The sequence below is a fragment of the Mirounga angustirostris genome, unplaced genomic scaffold (assembly GCF_029215605.1).
Source record: "Mirounga angustirostris isolate CCGP_5_RB_7025 unplaced genomic scaffold, mMirAng1.0.hap1 SCAF_4, whole genome shotgun sequence".
Lineage (NCBI taxonomy): Eukaryota > Metazoa > Chordata > Mammalia > Carnivora > Phocidae > Mirounga > Mirounga angustirostris.
In genome coordinates this window covers 107054134-107076294 of record NW_026991712.1, presented here as the reverse complement: position 1 = coordinate 107076294, position 22161 = coordinate 107054134, and the positions used below count along the sequence as shown (strand labels likewise).

General features: G+C 39.2%; 1 protein-coding gene across 1 annotated transcript in view; it reads left to right on the top strand.

Moving 5' to 3' along the window:
- PALMD (palmdelphin) overlaps nt 1-21676 on the top strand; it is a 50852-nt gene extending 29176 nt beyond the window's left edge. Inside the window, exons 4-8 of the mRNA XM_045897125.3 lie at nt 13217-13331; nt 13468-13501; nt 13623-13736; nt 15760-16854; nt 21318-21676. Coding sequence (XP_045753081.1) covers nt 13217-13331; nt 13468-13501; nt 13623-13736; nt 15760-16854; nt 21318-21361 — 1402 coding nt within the window. The 3' untranslated portion in view covers nt 21362-21676. The remainder of the gene's footprint in view (nt 1-13216; nt 13332-13467; nt 13502-13622; nt 13737-15759; nt 16855-21317) is intronic.
- Nucleotides 21677-22161: the final 485 nt, after the last annotated feature.

The window sequence follows — 22161 nt, the reverse complement described above, 5'->3', positions numbered from 1 at the left end:
CTGGTTTGTGAGGCCACTGTTGATGGCTCACCATCACTTCACTTTCTCACCTTTCCCCTCTTACATATGCTTTTTTATTTCCTTATCCCCCACCTCCCAGCCTTCTCTGTTGTTCACACCTGCCAATCTCATCCATAGGTTGGTAGAAATCAGGGTGAAATTTACACAGAATAAAGACCCCCCCCACCATGGTAGGCCAAAAGGTAGATTAGAATAACACCACTCCAGTGCAATTCAGTAATAACAGCTACACTTTATGGAGCACATATTATGTACTAAGCATTATTCTGAGAATGACAGTTCTCTGGGGGAAGTCTAACTGGTGTTATTTCACAAATAAGGACACTAAACCACAGAAAGCTGTAAACCTAGTAACAGTCAAGCCATGAGTCACACGTAGATCTTTCTGACTCCAGACCCATTCCACCATGACTCATTCTGCTTGTTTTTGATTCGGGTCAATAAACATTTATAGAGAAGCCCCCACATTGAACCCATCTTCATCTTCTAAAGAGATTGAAAATCATAAGTGCTTCAAAAGCAAATATTTATGTTTGCCTCTCTTTAGATCTTTTAACTTTTCAAAAGTGACTTTACACTAATTATTTCATTCAAAACAACGTTCAGTAACTCGAAACACAAATTTAAAACCGTTAGCATGAATGTCATAAATCTTTGGCCGTGTGGACATGGGTCAAGAAGGAAGAAAGGAGTAAATGAACAAAGCAGAAAGTGGGAGGGGAGTTAGTTTCAGGGACCCATTCTCCAGGTCATTGTCATAAAGAATGTTCAAAGGCAGAGACTCTTTTGTATAAGGTGCTACCAAAGAGCCGAGGCTTCCCCATTGCCCAAGATTGTCCCCCACCCCAGCCCCAACCCCTTGGCTATATTTATGAGCTCAGAAAGCTTCCAGACCACACCCCTTGGAAAGCCTCTTTTGTCTGCCACAAGGCAAGAGTCACTTAGTCCGTTTAAACCGCCCCAGGCTAACTGATCCTTGTTGGTTAGTCTATGTTATATTAAGGTTGGAATTTATATTTATTGGCCTTCAAATAATAGAGTCCTGTTCTTGGTATCAAATATGAACAATTAATACAAGAAGCAAAGCAAAAATGAAGTGGAAAGAGAGTTGAAAACACAGTGGTTGCTCTATAATACCGTGAGAGGCAAATGCTCAGGGTTGCAAGGCACAAAGCCAGTCATTATTTCTGAGTAGAGAGTCAATGGCTGTCTACATCATTACATATGCTTTGCCATTTCGTAATATGGTTACAAGTAGTTTATTCACTAAAAATATTTTTCCCCTACAACTTTTTTTTTTTTTTTTTTTAAGAAAAAAGCTTCCTCGGGGCGCCTGGGTGGCTCAGTCGTTAAGCGTCTGCCTTCGGCTCAGGTCATGATCCCAGGGTCCTGGGATCGAGCCCCGCATCGGGCTCCCTGCTCGGCGGGAAGCCTGCTTCTCCCTCTCCCACTCCCCCTGCTTGTGTTCCCTCTCTCGCTGTGTCTCTCTCTGTCAAATAAATAAATAAAATCTTTAAAAAAAAAAAAAGCTTCCCCAAATCACGGATAAGCACATGTGCAGCTAACTTGCCATGTCCTGGCGATAGCAGTATTTGAGGTCACTTGGGAAACTCATTACACCTACAGAGAGGTCAATTTGAATTATTATTTTTAAATTATTTAGTTCTTATTAAGTGTTTGGCATGTACGACAAGGCTCTCTACAGGCTCTAATTAAAAGCCACACACCCGGTTTCTGTCCTACCAGAACATTCAAAAAGCCCATAACTAACCAATCTGCCATACCTCACCAACCTCCAGAGCGTGCATTAATTTGCATTCATTTGAAAGTTATGTTTGTAATCTGCGCGTGAAAGTGGCTGATTCTCTGAAAACCAGTTTGGTTTCTTATTTTTCATGGCAAATGAAACCCTTAATTTACAAAATATGATTCTGATTAAGAGGGTGTGCTTTTCTACTAAATTATTATCTTCTAACTTTACCTGCCCACATGGCACTTTCAAATCAGTATCATCTGCCCATGAGATAATTATTAATATTTACCGAGTTATATTAGGAGATGAGGTTCACCCATGCAAAAGCTGCTCACATGTAACTATAAATTATTCAGCTTTTCTAAACATCTGCTCTGCTCCCAGTTATCAGAGCAGACTGACACTTGTTTCAATGTCACTTCTGGGCTAGCTCTCTGCCTCTTGTTTTCTTGAAGCTTCTGTGTTGTACTGCTCCTCCTGTTCTTAAATGCTCTGGATTAGAGGCAAAAGATCTGGCTCAGGGCAAACTGAATGTTTGTTGTATGCCAAATGCCCTTTAATTCTCTGGCATGCTTACCCATAGCATGTGATTGTTTGCACTGGTGGGTTAGATCTTCCTTATTATACACATGCCCTTTGGCAAAGGCTGTTTATCGGGCAATTCTTGTCCTATGCCCATCGTTTTTGATATACTTTTATTTCAGCCTGGTGAATAAAATGTGCCTGACATGCAGTAAGTGCTTTTAAGCCATGTGTCAAATGTTCGATGAAATTCATCAGACCCCTAGTTTTTTAAAAAGAACACAAAAAAGCCCACCTTCTACTAGACTGCATGTTCTCAATTTTATGAGAAAATATAGTTTGATAATACCATGAAGTAAACTGTCTATAAAGACAAAGTATCTTTAACCTCTGATCCACTAGTAATCACTTATTTGCCCATTACATATGACCAACACACTGCAGTCAAGATTACCTGATTAAAGTCATCAGCTACATATACTCAATAGTATCTGTTGTGATTCCAAAGCTATTCGTTTAACCAAACTATGGTTAAAAAATAAATAAAAAGGTCTTTCCTTTTTCATTGTAAACCTTAGCCATTCAATAATAACTAGCTATAGTAAATATAAGCCATGTCAGATTTGATAAATGATCTAGAAACATGTAAATTCCTTAACCACTAGGCACAAAGCTGATTTCTTTTTCTATTTTTACTGGTTAACTACTGGAAATGCAAGATACTAATGAGTAATTTTGCAAATCAAAGAAAAAATATGGAAAAATCTCAGACAATAGTTGACTCAAAGATTCATCCCCATAAGGCGATAAAATAGTTAGCACACTGGCTTTGATGCTTTAAAAGATTCCATAATAAAAAATTCCATAATTTTTCCAAAAAATCCAAAAAGATTTCTCTCACACCCATAACCATCCTAGCTGGCAGACATTCAAGGGAAGAGGAGAAGCAACGTCCCATGAGATGATCAATGATAGAGAGACCCTGTTTCTTTCTGTCCCGTTGCTTTGCTTTGGCCATGGTTGGATGGCCAAAGACAGCTTGCCATTACCACATCCTCATTCCAGTGTAGGAAAGGGAGTATAAATGGAGGGCAAACAGTTCTATTTTAAAGATATGACCTGAAAATTGCAGAGGTCACTTCTGCTAATATCCTATTATCCAGAATTTAGTCACATGGCACCATTTAAATGCAAAAGAGACCGGGAAATGGCAGGGTAGCTGGGAAGAGATATAAAACTCAAGGAGTTCTATTACTAAAAAGAACAGGAGAAATGGATTGGGGTGAGGGGGAGATTAGCAGGTTGTCAAAACAGACTAGCATATTATCTCATTTATAAAATAGATCACATTTGTTAAATAGACCCCATCCCCAAAAATATTACGAAAATTCTAATAATGCTGGAGTGCTATTCTGGTTTTCCGTCTAGAACTGTAGTTTTAAAGACAGGTGTGTCCCTGAAGCTATATTAACACCCACCCTTGCTCCAAAATCATTGATATTAAAGTTGAAGATCAAATCCCCAAATGGACGTGGTAGGTTTTCTTTTTTATCGGAGTTGTCATAGATAGTCTTCCCCTCCCTAGCAGAGTAGGAAGAGAAAGGACTAGCTACTACATTATCAACTAATTCCTCCATGTCACACCCCGTGCTAGAGGCTTACAAACATGACTTCATTTACCTCCTCAAGACAACCTTTTGTGAATACTATTCTTATTCGCCAAATGAGAAAACCGAAGCTTGGTTGGGCTAAGTAAGTAAGCCAAGTATATTAGCTTTGGTTAACTTTGGGCTCACTTTCTTGTTTCCATGGGTAGAACTGAAAACAAAAAAAGTAGCCCTGCCCACAAAAAAATCACAAAATGTAGGTAAGCCACCAGCCACCTCCTGTTCTCCCAGGATTCAGTGGGAAAGAAAGGAAAGAGAATCTGCAGCCCAAGAGAAGAGTCAAAGATTACAACTGCTCACCACTCGGGGCTGAATTCAACACCTGCTGGAAGCAAACACACTCTGAGAGCCTGTGAGTCTGAAAAGAAACCAGATCCTTCCTTGTCTTGCTTGGGGTGGGGCTGGTGAGATGGCCCTAGCACTTCCACCAACTGGTTTCAGAGGTAAATCAGAGGTGGCACAGCCTGGATCAAGTCCTGCTGATTCAGGCCATCCCAGAGAAATGATCATTGGGCCCTCTTTGGGTGAAGTCCTGGCTTTTAATAAGAGAGCATGGGCTCCCAAGAGGCAAACAAGTCATTAGTCCTTTCAAAGTATACAGCTAAAGCCAGTCATAAACTTAATTTCAAACATGGCATCAGTGATTACCTCCAAGCTACAGTTTTATAATCAAATTACATCAGCCAGCTTTTAATTAAGACCTAAAACTTCTCTTACTTTGAAGAACAGTTTTGTGCCCGAACAAAGAAAGGCTCTCTATAAAGTGGCTATAGCTCAGAGAAACCCCAAACTCTGAAAGAAACTGTTCTAAGAACATCTACCAAAATCCAAACTCAAGCAGCAAAGAAAAGAAGAGAAAGAAAGAAAAGAAAGAAAGAGAAAGAAAGAAAGAAAGAAAGAAAGAAAGAAAGAAAGAAAGAAAGAAAGAAAGAAAGAAAGAAAAAGAAGAAAGAAAGAAAAGAAAGGAAGGAAGGAAGGAAGGAAGGAAGGAAGGAAGGAAGGAAGGAAGGAAGGAAGGAAGGAAGGAAGGAAGGAAGGAAGGAAGAAAGGAAGAAAGAAAGGCTTAACTTTAATCCTGGTCAGACTGTCCACTAAGCAGAAAAACTCCTAGTATAACACAGTAACTCTAATGAAGGCCAGGACAGAAATATTACCTTTATATGTAATGAGTCAGCACTGTTACATGTGAGTGGACCCCAGCTAGGATGTCAGTCTTCTCTCTCTCTCTCTATTATGATAGGAAGTAAGAAATCCTTTTACACTGCTCTGCAAAATGAATGTTGTGTCTAAGTTCATAAGAATCCACTTTTTAAAGTTTTGTTCCCATAGTGGTTAATTAGAAAGTGATTAAAAGCTCAGGCTCTGTTGGCAAAGATTTGATTTCAAATTCTGTCCTGCCACAAGCTACCTGTAAGCCTCCAGACCCGTTGCCTGTCTAAGCCCCCTGCTTGCTCACCTGTCAAATAGAACTAATAGTGGTACTCAAGGGGGTTGTTGGGAGGACTAATTAGGTCAATGCCTGGCATGGTGTAGATACTCAATACATTTTAAAGGTTGTTATAATTGCTAGCAAATAAAATGATGGAAGGTAGGATGTAACTCTCCTGAGTTCCAGCCTTTTTTGGCCTCAATGGCAAACTTCATTAGGTTGTTAGTCCTTGTTAAGTCCACCAAAAACTGAAAGAGATAAATGAACACTTAGCAGCAGAAAAAATTGCCTTCTGAAATAACCCCTTCTGGGTGCATCCAGCATTTATGTGCTGTCCTTTTTCTAAGACAAAAAATTGCATGTTGAAATTGGATTGGGGACATTATCTCGTGATGATTAAGGGAGGTTATTACTAGAACAGTGCATGAAATGAAAGCTACCTGCTTTCACCTAGGGAGCTCTTGAAATAACCCTATTTTTCCCCAGCAAATAGGCAAAGAGAAGAAAGATTCCAATAATGGATAGCATTACAAATCCTTTTTCATGTACTCTGCTTATCTAAATTGGCACATGATGCCCTCCCACCATCTCTCAGAAATCGTGAGAGGTGCTAACTCATCCATCAGGCCCTGCCTAACAGTCCAGGAGGCACCAAGAAGGATATTTCTCTTTCTCCTCCACCTGTTTCTTGTCAAACTGAATCAGCATTTCTAGGAGTTCAATTCCCATTCAGAAAGGTAATACCTTCTAAAGATGGGCATGGCAGCACTTAGGGAAATTCTAACCCATCTGCTGAGAGATAAGCAGGTGAAGGTTAGAAAGTTATCCCCTAGTGACCTCCCCAAAAGCTTTCCATGTAAAAAAAGAGTTTTACATATATATAAAATAACATTTTTATATATATAAAACTAAAATTTTATATATACACACATAAGTGGTTTATGTATGTATAATATGGATGAGTGTACAAATATATGTACACACATGCATGTATATATATATATATACACACACACACACATATATTTCCCCAGTACTTCATTTATACTTCCTAATTTTTCTCTCTACCCAAAACTTTTGGAAAAGGATTAGATATGAATCCCTAATGTAAGCCTTGAATTTTTTTGAGCTTACAACCCTGAATCGGGGTTGAGTAACCACTTCACTATGAATGGTCACTGAGCCAGAAAAAAATCAATAAATGCACAGATAGATACAGATACAGAGAAATTTGAGAAGGAAGTTAACCCAAATGGTAATTTTAAATAAAAATAAGGCTGGTCAAATTCTAGTCAACAAATAATAGTTTGAATTCCATTGATAGCTACATGGAAAAGAGAAATAATGAGGAAAAAATAAAAATATCAGAGAGATGGATATTTTAAAAATCCCTTATGAAGCATGTATCAGCCACCTATCATACCAAGCACTGTTTTAGGCTCTCTCAACCTCAGCACCATTGACATTTTGGACCAAAGAAGTCTGTTGTGGGGGACAGTTCCGTGCCTCCTAGGATGTTCAGCAGCATCCCTGGCGTCCGCCGACTAGATGCCAGAAGCAAGTCTTCAAGTTGTGACAACCAACATGTCTCCAGCTTTGCCAGATGTCCTCAGGGGGAAATCGCTGTCAGTTGAGACCCACTGTGCTATATATACAAAAATAGTGCCTACATTCCAGTTGCAATTTTGGGGGTTTTGTTTTGTTTTTTTAAGATTTTACTTATTTATTTGTCAGAGAGAGAGAGAGAGCATGAACAGGGGGCGTGGCAGGCAGAGGGAGAAGCAGACTTCCCGCCGAGCAGGGAGCCCGATGTGGGGTTCGATCCCAGGACCCTGGAATCATGACCTGAGCTGAAGGCAGCCGCTTAACCGACTGAGCCACCCAGGGGCCCTGCAATTTTTGTTTTATGTTCCTTAAGAACAGACAATCCTCAAAAACTTGGCGCATTACCTAGTGTGGAGCTCATTAGACCTCCTCTTCTTCCATTGCTGGACTACCATAGTGCCTTCACCTCTGAGTTCCGACCCTGTGAGAGGGAGGGGGGCAGAAGCCAGGTCCCTGCTCTGTTACTCTTTTCTGGGTTTCCCATCACTTCCACTGGCATTCTGAGCTGTCAAAAAGCTTTTCTAGAACAACAAATCTCTAACATTTATCTTTTGAGGTTATTTATATTGTCCACAAATAATATACAGAAGTAGCAAATCAACATATAAAAATGGGATATAGCGTTTTGCATTGAAGTGAGAATTTTAGGAAATGGTCTATATCAGTAAGCATTTCCTGTAGAGGTCTGTGACTCTAAGTAATTAGCACCAAAAGACTTCCGTATTATCCTATTTAACTGACAGTTGGCTCTAACTAAATAATAAAGAACAGAAAGAGTGTGTTTGTTTGTTTCTGTTTGGTTTTCATAAACATTCCTGATGTGTCATCTGACTCATATTAATGCGTTATGTACCCAGTGACTTGAAAACCTTCAAAAACATTCATTAGCAGATACTTTGATGAGGTTAGCAGGCTTTCAACCTCATACTCTTACCATATTAGTCTAAAGACATCCATGAGAATCATATGGCCTTACATTACCCATGGGCCTCTCTACAGAGGAAAACAACTACAAATACCAGTGCATTTCTAAGTTCCTGAGATGTAATTGGCCAAACAGATCCAGAATCTGTCTCTGTGCCCCAGCTATAGAAAGGGGCAGAAACAGGAGGAAACTAGCATTTGCTGAATGCTTGCTATTTCTTTTAATCTTTATTATACCCTGTGAAGTCGTAACATTGCCCAGATTTCTAAATGTTTAATTGCTCCAGGATTCCATCCTTGGAAGCCCTGACTTTCTAGGAAATCTTACCCATGCCTATGGTTATAAATACCAACTCCCAAATTTATTTTTTTTAAGATTTTATTTATTTATTTCAGAGAGTGAGCACAAGAGAGGGGCAGAGGGAGAGGGAGAAGCAGACTCCTGCTGAGCAGGGAGCCTGATGTGGAACTTGATCCCAGGACCCTGGGATCATGACCCGAGCTGAAGGCAGCACTTAACAGACTGAGCCACCCAGGCACCCCACCAACTCCCAAATTTATATTAAAATCCAGACTTCTCTGAGCTCCTGACTTTTATATCTAGCTGTTTTCTCAACATCACCATTGACTGTCTTGAAGTAACCACATCCCCCACCAATCTCCCTTCTTCTCCCTCCCAGATTTCTGTCTTTGTGTTCACATCTTTCCAATTATTCACAAACACTGGAATCACACTTGACATCTCTCTTTCTCTCACACCCCACATGTAATGTATCAACAAATCCTGGCAACTCTTCCTTCAAAATATTTCCAGAATCTTATCACTTCTCACCCTTCTACCAGCAACCATCTTGAATAAGCCACCTCCATGTGAAGTATGACAACTGACCTCCATGTTTCTCCCTTCACCCAGCCCCTGTCTATTCTTCACACAGCAGCCAATGTAACTGGCTAAATTTCAGGTCATAACCTGTTTGTCCTCTGCTCAGAACTCCCCATGGTTCCGCAAAGACCTCACCATGCATTAGGCCTCATATGATCTGCCACCTCTCTGACTTCATTCCTCACCACTCTCCTCCTTACTCCCTGTGCTCTTACTTTGAGTTTTGTAGTTACTCTTCCCTCTCTTGGAAGCGCACTTCCCCTGAAACCCTCACATATCCTTCTCTCGCTTCTTTCATGTCTCTGCTCAAATGACACTTTATTAGTTAGCCTCTCCCTGACCACACTGTGCGAACAGTGTCCCCTCCCCAGGCACTCTTCATCCCATTTTCCTTCTGGTTATAGCCCTTATCCTACTTTTTCGTGGAAATATTTTTCTTCATAAATAAATGTGTGTGTGTGAACAGATATATATACAATAAACAAATATATATATGTACATATGTATGTAAATATGTATGTACATTTGCAGGAGTTGGCAAACTATGGCCCAGGACAAAATTTAGCCCTGGCCTATTTCTGTATAGCCACAAGCTAGGAATGGTTTTTTATTACTTAAGGGATATAAAAAGGAAAACAAACCAAAAAAAGATGAATATGCAACAGGAATTGTATGTAGCCTGCAAAGCCTAAGGTATTTACTATCTGGCCCTTTATAGAAAAGGTTGCCAGCCCGGGCGCCTGGGTGGCTCAGTTGGTTAAGCGACTGCCTTCAGCTCAGGTCATGATCCTGGAGTCCCTGGATCGAGTCCCACAAAGGGCTCCCTGCTCGGCAGGGAGTCTGCTTCTCCCTCTGACCCTCCCCCCTCTCATGTGCTCTCTCTCATTCTCTCTCTCTCAAATAAATAAATAAAATAAATCTTTAAAAAAAAAAAAAAGAAAGAAAAGGTTGCCAGCCCCTCTATTAGTGTATTGTCTGTGTCCTCTCCTAGAATGTAAACTCCATGAGGGCAGGGAATTTGTTTTGTTTACTATTATATCCTTAGTAGATAGAATTGTGCCTGGTACAAAATAGATGCTAAACAAATCTTTCTGAATGAATGAATGAGCTTAGTAAGGTCTGCTGACTTGTCTAGGGTCACACAGGAAGTTGGAAGATGAACCAGTATTTAAACCCAGGTCCATCTGATTCCACAGGTGAATCCTGCAGTCCAAGAGCTGCTTGCAGCAATGATTTGAACACCCTCATTTTCTATTCAAAGGCTCCTCATTAGACTGTCTCAAACATGCTATTGGGTAAAGGACCCTGTGAGACAAGGTGTAGAGGGAGAAAGAGACACAGCATATGGCAGAAAACCTTTAATACCAAAATAATACTTACATCTGATATCAACCACGTTTGATGTGCTTTCATATACATCACCTCTTCTTAGCTTCACCAAATTTCTGCATAGTAAGGCAGGTACCATATTTTCATTGTACATGTTAAAAAACTGAGATTCGGGAAGGTTAAAGGAATTGGTTCTCACAAGTAGTGAATAGCCGAAACAGAATAATCCAGATGTATCATGTTTAGTATAGACCTTTCCATTCTACCAACCAACATATATCCCCACAACTCTACTGATGGGCAAATGTGCTATCATGGATGGAGATAGGTTTTTTTTAACTTATTTAAATTCAGTTAGTTAACATATAGATGTAGTGTATCATTAGTTTCTAATGTAGAGTTCAGTTATTCATCTGTTGCATGTAACACCCAGTGCTCATGACATCACGTGCCCTCCTTCACCCAGTTATCCTATCCCCCTCCCCCATTTCCATCTTGCAACCTTCAGTTTGTTTCCTATAGTTAAGAGTCTCTTATGGCTTGTCTCCCTCTATGATTTCGTCTTATTTTGTTTTCCCCTCCCTTCCCCTATGATCCTCTGCTTTGTTTCTTAAATTCCACATATGAGTGAAACCATATGATAATTGTCTTTCTCTGACTTATTTTGCTTAGCATAATACCTTCCAGTTCCATCCCCATTAATGTAAATGGTGAGATTTCATCTTTTTGGATGGCCGAGTAATATTCAATTATATATATATGTATATATCTACCACATCTTCTTTATCCATTCATCTGTCAGTAGATATCTGGGTTCTTTCCATAGTTTGGCTATTGTGGACATTGCTACTAAAAACATTGGGGTACAGGTGCCCCTTCAGATCACTACATTTGTATCTTTGTGGTAAATAGCTAGTAGTGCAATTGCTGGGCCATAGGATAGCTCTATTTTTAACTTCTTGAGGAACCTCCAAACTGTTTTCCAGAGTGGCTGCACCAGCTTGCATTCCCACCAACAGTGTAGAAGGGTTCCCCTTTCTCCACATCCCCGCCAACACCTGTTGTTTCCTGACTTGTTAATTTTAGCCATTCTGACTGGTGTGAGGTGATATCTCATTGAGGTTTTGATTTGGATTTCCCCGATGCCGAGCGATGTTGAACATTTTTTCGTATGTCTGTTGGCTATTTGGATGTCTTCTTTGGAGAAATGTCTGTGAATGTCTTCTGCCCATTTCTTGACTGGATTATTTGTTTTTTGGGTGTTGAGTTTGATAAGTTCTTTATAGATTTTGGATACTAGCCCTTTATTTGATATGACATTTGCAAATATCTTCTCCCATTCTATAGGTTGTCCTTTGGTTTTGTTGTCTGTTTCCTTTGCTGTGCCAAAGCTTTTTATCTTGATGAAGTCCCAAAAGTTCATTTTTGCTTTTGTTTCCCTTGTCTTTGGAGAAGTGTCTAGCAAGAAGTTGCTGTAGCTGATGTCAAAGAGGTTGCTGCCTGTGTTCCTCTCTAGGATTTTGATGGATTGCTGTCTCACATTTAGGTCTTTCATCCATTTTGAGTTTATCTTTGTGTACAGTATAAGAAAATGACCCAGTTTCATTCTTCTACATGTGGCTGTCGAATTTTCCCAACATCATTTGTTGAAGAGACTGTCTTTTTTTCCATTGGATAGTCTTTCCTGCTTTGTCGAAGATTAGTTGACCATAAAGTTGAGAGTCCATTTCTGGGTTCTCTATTCTGTTCCATTGATCTATAGGATGACAATCACACCTCAGTAACTTCTAAGAAAACAAAAGTACTACATTTTACCTGGAGTTCTATGATATGTGAGAAAACTTCCTTAGCTACAAATAGCCAACCAGCAATGGCCAGAGGCAGCAGAAAAGTCAGAACTTTGAAACTGTAGCAATGAGTAGGAGAATAGTCAAGCAGACCATATCTTGGGCTATTATTATTGTGACAATAGCACAAGATTTTTGAGCTGTCAGATCCATAATCATCTTAAAGAAGGAAGCCAAAAAAACTGACAATTATCATAACAGATGCAAATACCCATGGCTGTCACCTCCTAGACTAGTTGCTTTACCTAATCAGCCATCCCCAGAGGCAGCTGACTTTAGAGTTTAGGGTATTTGGCTGAGACACCACGCATATTTCGTGGCAGCCAAGGGTCAACTTTATTAACTGCATGAGTGCCAATGCCTGTATGTGTTTATACAGGACAGAAGTCATGACACCACACCCCGATGTTAACTTGAATCTGAAATGCAACTGCACTCTGGTCAAGATTCCAGCTCAGAATATTTGCAACAGTCCAATTTCAAATATCTGTCTCTTTGTCTTTATAAGTTCCCTTACACTTCAGCAGGCCATGTGTGCCTTTTTTTTTTTTTTCTTTCTAGAAAATGTAGTCTCTATAAACAGCAGCAGCTGAGGCCACTATCCTAGGTTTTGTCCATTTCCCATCTCTCTACCCTACTCACTATAATAAGGCACAACTCCTAGGACACTGTGAAATTAAAATGAAGTGTCATTTTCAATGATAGGATATACAGGGTTTTGAAGTGATAGTTCTGATTATTAAATTAAGTCTAAACATTATAATCTTATAAAGTGTTGATTGGTTAGAAAAAAATAATTATATTGCTTTCTCCAATAATTTATATGGAGACTTGGGTAAGAAAAATTGGTGAGCTATGTAGTAACTACTGATGAACCATTCTTTTTGGTTCAGCTTTAAACTTAAGTCTCTTTATAAAAGAAATTTCTCTAATTATTTGGAAATAACATTAGTAATTGCAATGAAGAAAATGAGGCAAGGCTAAAATACTTTACCTAAGAATTCCTTTTGTCAAAAAAAAATTTTTGTTTTAACTTGAATGAAGATTGTTAAATCAAAGTCAGGTGTTAGGTGCCTTCTATGTATTAAATGTGATTAGTGTGATGCTATGTTCTTAAAAAGTATCTGGATATTTACAAGCAATATTCCAAGAAAAGTGATATATGGAGAAAATATATTTGGGAACTCTGCATTTGTACTACTTTAAGCAATGAAAAGCATATCTTTCTGTTGTCAGACTTGAGAAAGAGATCCAAGATCTTGAAAAGGCTGAGCTGCAAATCTCAACTAATGAAGAGGCAATTTTAAAGAAACTAAAATCAGTTGAGAGGACAACAGAAGACATAATAAGGGTGAGCATTAACATGTAAAACTATGAGCTCCTCCTAGAATGAGTCCACAAATAGTATATACTTCTTTAAACTATATCCGCATTTAGAATTTATGTTTTAAGCTGTATTAATCATAGAGAATTATTTTTTCTTATAGTCTGTGAAAGTGGAAAAGGAAGAAAGATCCGAAGGTATGTTTTCAAGCAGTCTATTCTATGTCTAACTATGATATTTTTTAATAAACCCACAGAAAATTTTCCCATTGTTATAAATTATCCTAAATGTATTTTTGAATTAATATTAATTTTACAGAGTCAATCGAAGACATCTATGCTAATATCCCTGACCTTCCAAAATCCTACGTGCCTTCCAGATTAAGGAAGGACAGATATGAAGGAATAGAAGATGATGAACAAAACAGAAAAGGTATATGAAAAATCTGTATCCAAAGGCAGGTTCTCAAATTCAGATTTTACAACGTCAGACATTAACAACCTGCTAAGACATCCGATGCTTCAGGTGAATCAATGGTCCATTTTACAAAGTTCCAAGAGGTATTTGAGTCACTTGCATTGATAAGGATAAGGGGGTTACAGTACTTATGCAAACTAGGTAGAGACAAAGAAGGTAAAGGCTTGAAAGAGACAAACTCTTAAAAGCAAAGCTCCCCTGCTCAAAAATCTCTCTCCCCAAGTACTCCATCTAGTAGACACTCTCTTGGGTTACTAAGATCCATTATGAAAATAAAAATATCCCCTGGGGAAGTTTAGACATGATTTACCCCCATGTGGGAATGATTTTCATAAAACTTATGCTTCAAAGCCTCCGGACAAAATGAAGGCTTGCCTGCGGGCAGAGAGGGAACCTTTGAAGTTTAGACTAGAAAAGGAAACCACACTCTATAAGCAGGGAGCAGTTATTCACTTAAATATTCAACAAGTAGGGCACCTGGGTGGCTCAGATGGTTAAGCGTCTGCCTTCGTCTCAGGTCATGGTCTCAGGGTCCTGGGATCGAGCCCCGCATCAGGCTCCCTGCTCCGCGGGAAAACTGCTTCTCCCTCTCCCACTCCCCTTGCTTGTGTTCCCTCTCTCGCTGTACCTCTCTCTGTCAAATAAATAAAATCTTAAAAAAAAAAAAATTCAACAAGTATTTAGTGACCCCGTACTACATGGCAAGCTCAGTTCTTGCAGTAGGAATCCAAGAGTGAATAAAACAGCAATAATCTCTGCCCTCTTGGAGCTGACATTCTAAAGGAGAAAATGGACCAAAAATTAAGTAAATACATAAAATATATCATATGAAGGTGTGAAAATACTAAAGACTAAAGCAGAGGAGGAGGACAGGGAGAGTGGGGATGGGGGTGGGGGTGGGGAATTTGCAGTTTTAGTTGGGTAGACAGGGAAGGCAAAGAACAACCAGGCTACTGAGGAGGATGTATGGAATCCAAGATGGGTCCAAAAAAGGACGTGGGAGGTCACAACAGAAGCAAGCTCCATTCTTACTTGGCCCAGATTCCTATTAGCTCTTAAAACTCCTAAAGAATTTGCCTGGGCCGGGAAGCAGAGCTCAACCACCCAGCACTCTCCGGTTCAATTGTTTCCAGTTCAGCTGATATTGCTCTATTTTTTCCCCCTACTTGAAAATTGGAGTGAAAGAACCAGAAAAAGAAGGCAGAAGGAGAAGCATGTGATTCTAGCCTCCCTCCTCCCTCTTCAATAGCAGTTCTACATTTAAACAAGCTCCCTGCTGTGGAAACTTTAGAACACTCCTCTATAATTTCAGCAGGCTGCTGGCCCGCACAGCAAGGATGTAACTGAATGAAATATACTGTGCTAGGCCTTTTACCTGCTGCAGTGCCTAGCACGATATATTGCTCCTAACTGACAAAGAGGTCTGATTCCTCCCATTGCATAACATAAGAGTATAATCCGTCTTGTCAGATTTATTAGTTACAAATAGAATATTTTGGGGGCTCCTGGGTGGCTCAGTTGGTTAAGCGACTGCCTTCGGCTCAGGTCATGATCCTGGAGTCCCAGGATCGAGTCCTGCATCGGGCTCCCTGCTCAGCAGGGAGTCTGCTTCTCCTTCTCCTGCTCCCCCCTCTTGTGCTCTGTCTCTAAAATAAATAAATAAAATCTTTAAAAAAAAAAAACAAATGGAATATTTTGTGGTTTCCCAGTGAAGATCCTTTCTGTTTGGAATCATCAGCTTCTCTTCTCCAACCAGCTTTTCAATCCCATTTTTCAGTCATCCCATGCATCCTTGCATAAAAACCTCTGTCATTACCCTGTTGGCCATTATACAACTAAGGAATGAAGTCAAAAGCTTTAAGAACAGAATCTCACAGAAAAGAATATCAAAGAGTATCCTTAGCATAAAAATCACTGTGAAAGCAGGCTGCTTGAGAAAATTTTAACTAAATCAAAGATCAAATTTCTCTCTCAACAGCTTTGTATGCCATGGAAATTCAAGTTGAAAAAGACTTGAAAACTGGAGAAAGTACAGTCCTGTCTTCAATACCTCTCCCCTCAGATGACTTTAAAGGTACAGGAATAAAAGTTTACGACGACGGGCACAAGTCAGTGTATGCAGTCAGCTCTACTCGCGGCGCGGCGTATAATGGCACGGATGGCCTGGCCCCCGTTGAGGTGGAGGAACTTTTGAGACAAGCCTCCGAGAGAAACTCTAAATCCCCAACAGAGTATCATGAGCCTGTCTATGCCAATCCATTTTGCAGACCTACAACACCACAGAGGGAGAAGGTAACTCCTGGACCAAACTTTCAAGAAAGGATAAAGATGAAAGCTAATGGACTAGGTAATGATATAAATGAATCCATACACAATCTGGACAATGGGCTTTCAGAGGGGAGGGACAAGAGCTTCAATCATGTCAGCCCCGTTCGGCCCATACCTCAACCCCGATCAATGACTCAGCAAGCTGAGGAGATGCCCCACAGCCTACAAAAGAGGCTGATGACTCCTTGGGAAGAACCCAGTGCGATGCAGGACAAATATGTGGCCTCTCCAAAGGCAAGACTGAGTCCCAGTGAATCACTAGCTGGGAAGTCAAAACACCAGGATTCTTCTCCTGCTTGTAAGGAGGATGAGGAAGATATTAGATACAATATCGTTCATTCCCTGCCTTCTGATATGACTGATTCAGAACCTGTGACGATGATTTTCATGGGGTATCAGCAGGCAGAAGACAATGAAGAAGAAAAGAAGCTTCTGACAGGGTATGATGGGATCATCCATGCTGAGCTGGTTGTGATTGATGATGAGGAGGAGGGTGAAGGGGAAGCTGAGAAACCATCCTACCATCCCGTAGCTCCCTACAGTCCGGTTTACCAGCCTGCCATGCCAACACCTCTTCCTAGAAAGAGATCAGAAGTTAATCCCTATGAAAACACAAACCACAAATCTCCCCACAAAAATTCCATATCCCGGAAAGAGCAAGAAGAAAACTTAGGCAAGCCAGTTCAACATTCTCCGCTTGACGTTCAGATGGCCGGTGATGGGACTGAGGACCCATCCTTAACAGGTAATGAGAAAAACAAGGCTTGCCACTGCTGTTTAATCATGTGACTATCTTCCTTTTGCGTTGTTAACACACCCTCTTGCTTTCAGCTTTTTTGACCGCCTCATAGACTAATACACACTAAGGGTTTTTTTGTTTTTGTTTTTTTTAATTCATGCTGACCTGAATTATTGTCACCATAACTAAAGTGATTAAGTCACTTTGAAAGATAAAATGAAGAAACAATTGTTGCCTTATTTGGATAGTGCATTGGTTGACCTAAGAAACTTGAAATTTGTCTTCTGTCACAGTGTGGTACTGTTTGTGAATGTATTTGGATCACTAATATGTTGGATCATCTACATCATATCTTTTCCCACCAGAAACTGATGCCAGCTACTTGTTTGTGCTTCTCTGTTATTTAAACTTCTTATCTAAGTTAACAAGTTGCCTTAATTTTGCAAGAAAAAACAAGAAACAAATTTTATTTTCAGTGTGATATTTTATTACTTTGCTATATCTTGTTTCTCTGTACTTTTATAGTTTAACTTATTTCCTTAATTTTTCTACATTTTAAAACAGAATGTCAATTGTCAAACAGAAATCAGAATGTCAAACAGAACATCTACCTTTCCATAGTCTTCCTGAACTTAACAATTATTTTTCTATTTCCTATATATTTACATTTCTCATTCTCTATAGTTTTATAGCTTATCTAGCTTTTTTAGCTTTAAATGGAAAATACATTTTTTCTATAAAAGTGATAGCTCACCAACTTAAATTCCTTATTATCACTTGAATATTGTATTCTACTCCTCACTTACAAAAAAATAAATAAGAATCTGACAAAATCAATTATAATAACTGTACTTAACCTTAGCTAAAGACCTACATCAAATTACCCAGACATATAGGTTCTAGGTGTGTGAATGTGAAGGTAAATTTTAAATGTTTCTAATGGAAGGATTCTTGTTAAAAAGTAATAACTATTAAGTCCCAGCTAATTCATCAAGCAGAACTTGATACTTCTATAGAAGTGTGGTAGTACTTGCACAATTCAGGAAGGGTTCTTCTGCAACCCATAAGCCCAATTTGGGGCTGCCAATAATACAATGAAATGGACTTCTTCCATCCTTTTAAATAGTTAAATCAGGGATACACTGAAATTTTAATTATCTGAAGAATTTCTAACCTTTTGGTAAGTGTACAGTTATCTTCCTCAATCAGAGTTGAGTGATGTGTCCCCACAATGAAAACCTGCTAAAACTAAACATCCCTTTCCGTTTTGAGAATGAATTTTGTTTGCTGATCAAATTTTGCATCTTAAGTTCGTTTTTAAAACAACGACACAGTAGACCTAGAAAAGAGAGACACACTGATTATGGTCAAGAGCAGTAACATTACCCATCATAAAGCCTTCCATTTTTGAACTTGGATGTTAGCCACCTCCCCCCACATGCCCTTATTCCTTCTCCCTTACCCATGTCAACACATTTACCCCATAGAAAAAGACAGGAAGTGACTAACATTTCCAGACAACACTAATCATGCCACTGAACTAAAATAATGAAAACAGGAAGACCTTTTCCAGACAAAGTAACAATACAAAGTTCCATACTATCAGTCGAAGCATATTATAAACAGACTGCCCCAAATTCCTTGCCTTCCATCATGATATTGTTTTACATTCCTGTTTCCCAATTCAGTGCATGGATTACAGAGCTGATACTTTTCTAATGGGTTTTTTAAATAAGCATATCATATTGACATATGACCTCATCCTCAGGAGGCATCCATATTCATAGAACATATAGCCACCTGTGCAGTTCAATTTCACAAGCATCACGTAGGTTGAGTGTTTCCCCCAACACCCCAAAAATGCTTTTTGATAGTTGAAAATCCATCATTTCAATAAATTCCCTTATTCATGGTATAGGTCCCCCGCTAAAATATTCTTGGTAGGCATAATAAGAATTATTAGTCTCTCAGTGTAAATGTTGTTATGAGAGCCTTATCTAAGAGCAATTTTGAACTTGGAAAAGAACACAAAGGAGGGAGATAGAGGTGGAAAAATGGAGCCTGGAAGTCCAGATGTCTTAGTCAAAACCTTTGAATAGGTAAAGACATGACAAGAAAATTCAGCGAAGTTATGTCCATCTGCTAATGTAAATATAACAGGGTCGTGTTCTAAAGGATAACTCAATGCCAGGCACATCCACCAATGAGTGGCCCCAGTAAGCTTTTACTGGAACTCCACTACTATTCCCACCAACTAGGCAGCTGGCTTTCTTTTGTAGTTAGTCCTCACCAACCTACTCTTGTATTCCTTCTAGCTCTATTCACCCCTCTTAGATATGTCAGCAGCATTTCAGGATGATAGAGGCAGGGAACCTCAGCTCCAAGGGATTCACATGCTATTGGTGTCAAGATTGCCAACCTGTGGCAATCATTAGGAGCCAAGGAATACTGAGAGTAAGGAGGCAAGTTCTCTTCCACCAAGTTCAACCAGCCAAAACTATGTGTCTGAATTGCTGTAGGGGGAGGAGGTAAAGATCAGAAAAGAGCAGAAAGGAGAAATAAAAAGAAGACTGATGGCCCAGGTATTTTATCTGCTACACCCTCCTATTGCCAACATGCTCAGACCCCACGTGCCTACTTGAAATTCACACCATCTACTTGCCATAGGCCTAAAGAAAAAAAAATAGCAGACTCTAACAACCTGGAATTCATTTTTTCCCTTAAGAAATGGGACAGTGAGCTACTGCATTCCCTCACTCCTGAGGATGTGCACATCTAAGGTGTCCTTCAAGAACTTCATTGAATTGTCCATAGCACAAAGGCTGTGCCTGATTTACTGAATCTCAAATTGAGGAATAACTGTAAGGAGGAAGACTTTGTCCCTGCCTTAAAAGAGACCTTTAAAAAGTCCCTTAAAATGGACTTTTCCCCTACCCTCTTTTTTGGTATGGCCAAGGTAGAGGTCTATAAAATCCAAGAGTAGAAAATATAAAGCCTTCCCTTCTGCCTTCATTTCACCTCCTACTGTGGAATTACGGTCCTCTCCTCAGGCTTCACCATCCAACATCCCCAGCAATAGAGGCCATCCTCCTGGCTACAGAGTAAAGAAAATTCTCTCAGCTGGTCCTAAATTCAAGGAAATATTCTTTTTTTTAATAAATCTTTTGTTTTAATATTTTATTTATTTGAAAGAGAGTGAGAGAGAGAAGATGAGAAAGCGGGGTGGGGGGCAGGCAGAGGGAGAGGGAGAAGCAGGCTCCACGATGAGCAAGGAGCCCGATGCAGGACTCGATCCCAGGACCCTGGGATCATGACCTGAGCCAAAGGCAATTCTTAACTAACTGAGCCACCCAGGCATCCCTCAAGGAAATATTCTTGACCCTGACATTAGAAATGACCATTCCCCATAAGATTCCACAAGAAAGAACGTTCCTTGACTTCATTTAAATGAAAACATTTCACATAAGTAGAATAACAAAAAAAAAAAAAAAAAGATCATAGTCTCGTTACAGTATTGGATTCCCCCATCTCTTCTCATATGTATGCAAAAGAGCTCCTTAGAGATGGGGTCATTTCATTTGTTAAAAGACAACGAATTATATGGCTGGAAAATGAGAGAACAAGCCTTCCCTTTTTTTATTTTTTACATTAAATGAAATCTTGCAATCAGTTAAATAGCTGGCTCTTGGGCCATATTGACATATGAATACAATGATCAGTGCCTTGAAAGCAGCTTTCAACTTTTGGAACATGACCAAGGCAGCTATACTCTGAAGGCCTAAGTATTAAGGGCATGATACCAGGACACTGGAGGAGTGTTATGAATTCTAAATCTACATTTTAAAAAATGGTTTCTACATCATATTTATCATTAGCAGTGGAATATGCTCAAAAGATATATTTGAAAGTATACTTATAACATATCCTGACAAAGACATAATTTTATAATTACTCCAACTCTTAATAACTGGATCACATTTTTTCACTCAAAGAAATATGTTTTTGTCATTCTATATCCAAGGATGGAGTCCCCTGGGATAACCATGTTTGATGACTTAAAATATAACTCAACCATGAATTAAGTTTATGTCAATGCCTTTTTTATTTTTAGTAATACATAGCTCAGAAATAGGCACAAAACATGGTCATCGATGTATAGAATTTATCTAAGGCTAATAGTGAAATTGCACACTAATCCTATATTTACTCAACTTATGCTATGTTTGCCCTACTAATTTTTCTAACCTTTATAGAAATAGGTTCCTTCTAGTTCTGAACCTGCTTCAGCCCTAGTTAACCATAGCTTATTATTTCTACTATCTTTTTGTGCTACTAAAACAATGCTCACATTGTTGGATAAAATCATCTGAGGTATGTTTCAAACTTTCCTGCATTCTATGAAATGGTCATTTAGAGTGAAAACTAAAGCTCTTTTTTTATAACTCTCTATTTTTTTTTTTAATTTTCAGCTTTAAGGATGAGAATGGCAAAACTGGGGAAAAAAGTTATCTGAGAGGTGTATCATCTACCTAAACATCCTTTGGAGAAGAAACTAAGAAACATTTGCCAACTTCTCTTCTGGGTATTTTGTTTCTTTTTTCCTGAGACTCCAAAAATTATAATTATAGCCATATTAAGCCATGTGAATAAGCAGTAGTCATCATTTGTGAAAAAATCCCAAAAAAGCTAGGAAGAACAAATGCTTAACTTTTCCAGTTACTTGACACAATTCAGTGCGGGGGGAAAAACCAGCATATTTTTATTGTACTGATACCAAAGCATTTCTAATAAGAGTGTGTTAATTTTAAGAATAAAGTTATTTAAAATAGCTTGACTATATTCTATTAACTGACATGGTAATTTTGCTAATACAAAGATTGAAAGATCATAGGAAGCCATTGCGACCTCATCACAGAAATATTCATCTTCAGGGCGCCTGGGTGGCTCAGTTGGTTAAGCGACTGCCTTCGGCTCAGATCATGATCCTGGAGTCCCTGGATCGAGTCCCGCATCGGGCTCCCTGCTCGGCAGGGAGCCTGCTTCTGCCTCTTACCCTCCCCCCTCTCATGTGCTCTCTCTCTCTCATTCTCTCTGTCTCAAATAAATAAATAAAATCTTTAAAAAAAAAAAAAGAAATATTCATCTTCAATCCTAACAAACATGACATCCCATATCTAAGACATCTACATCCTCCTGCTAAGGACCAATTGATTTGGTCGTGACTTCAAACTCTTTGCATCCATCCCAAAGGTGCATGCCATAATTAACCTCATATTTGGGGACTAGATTTGTAGTATCTTGATAGTGCTCATG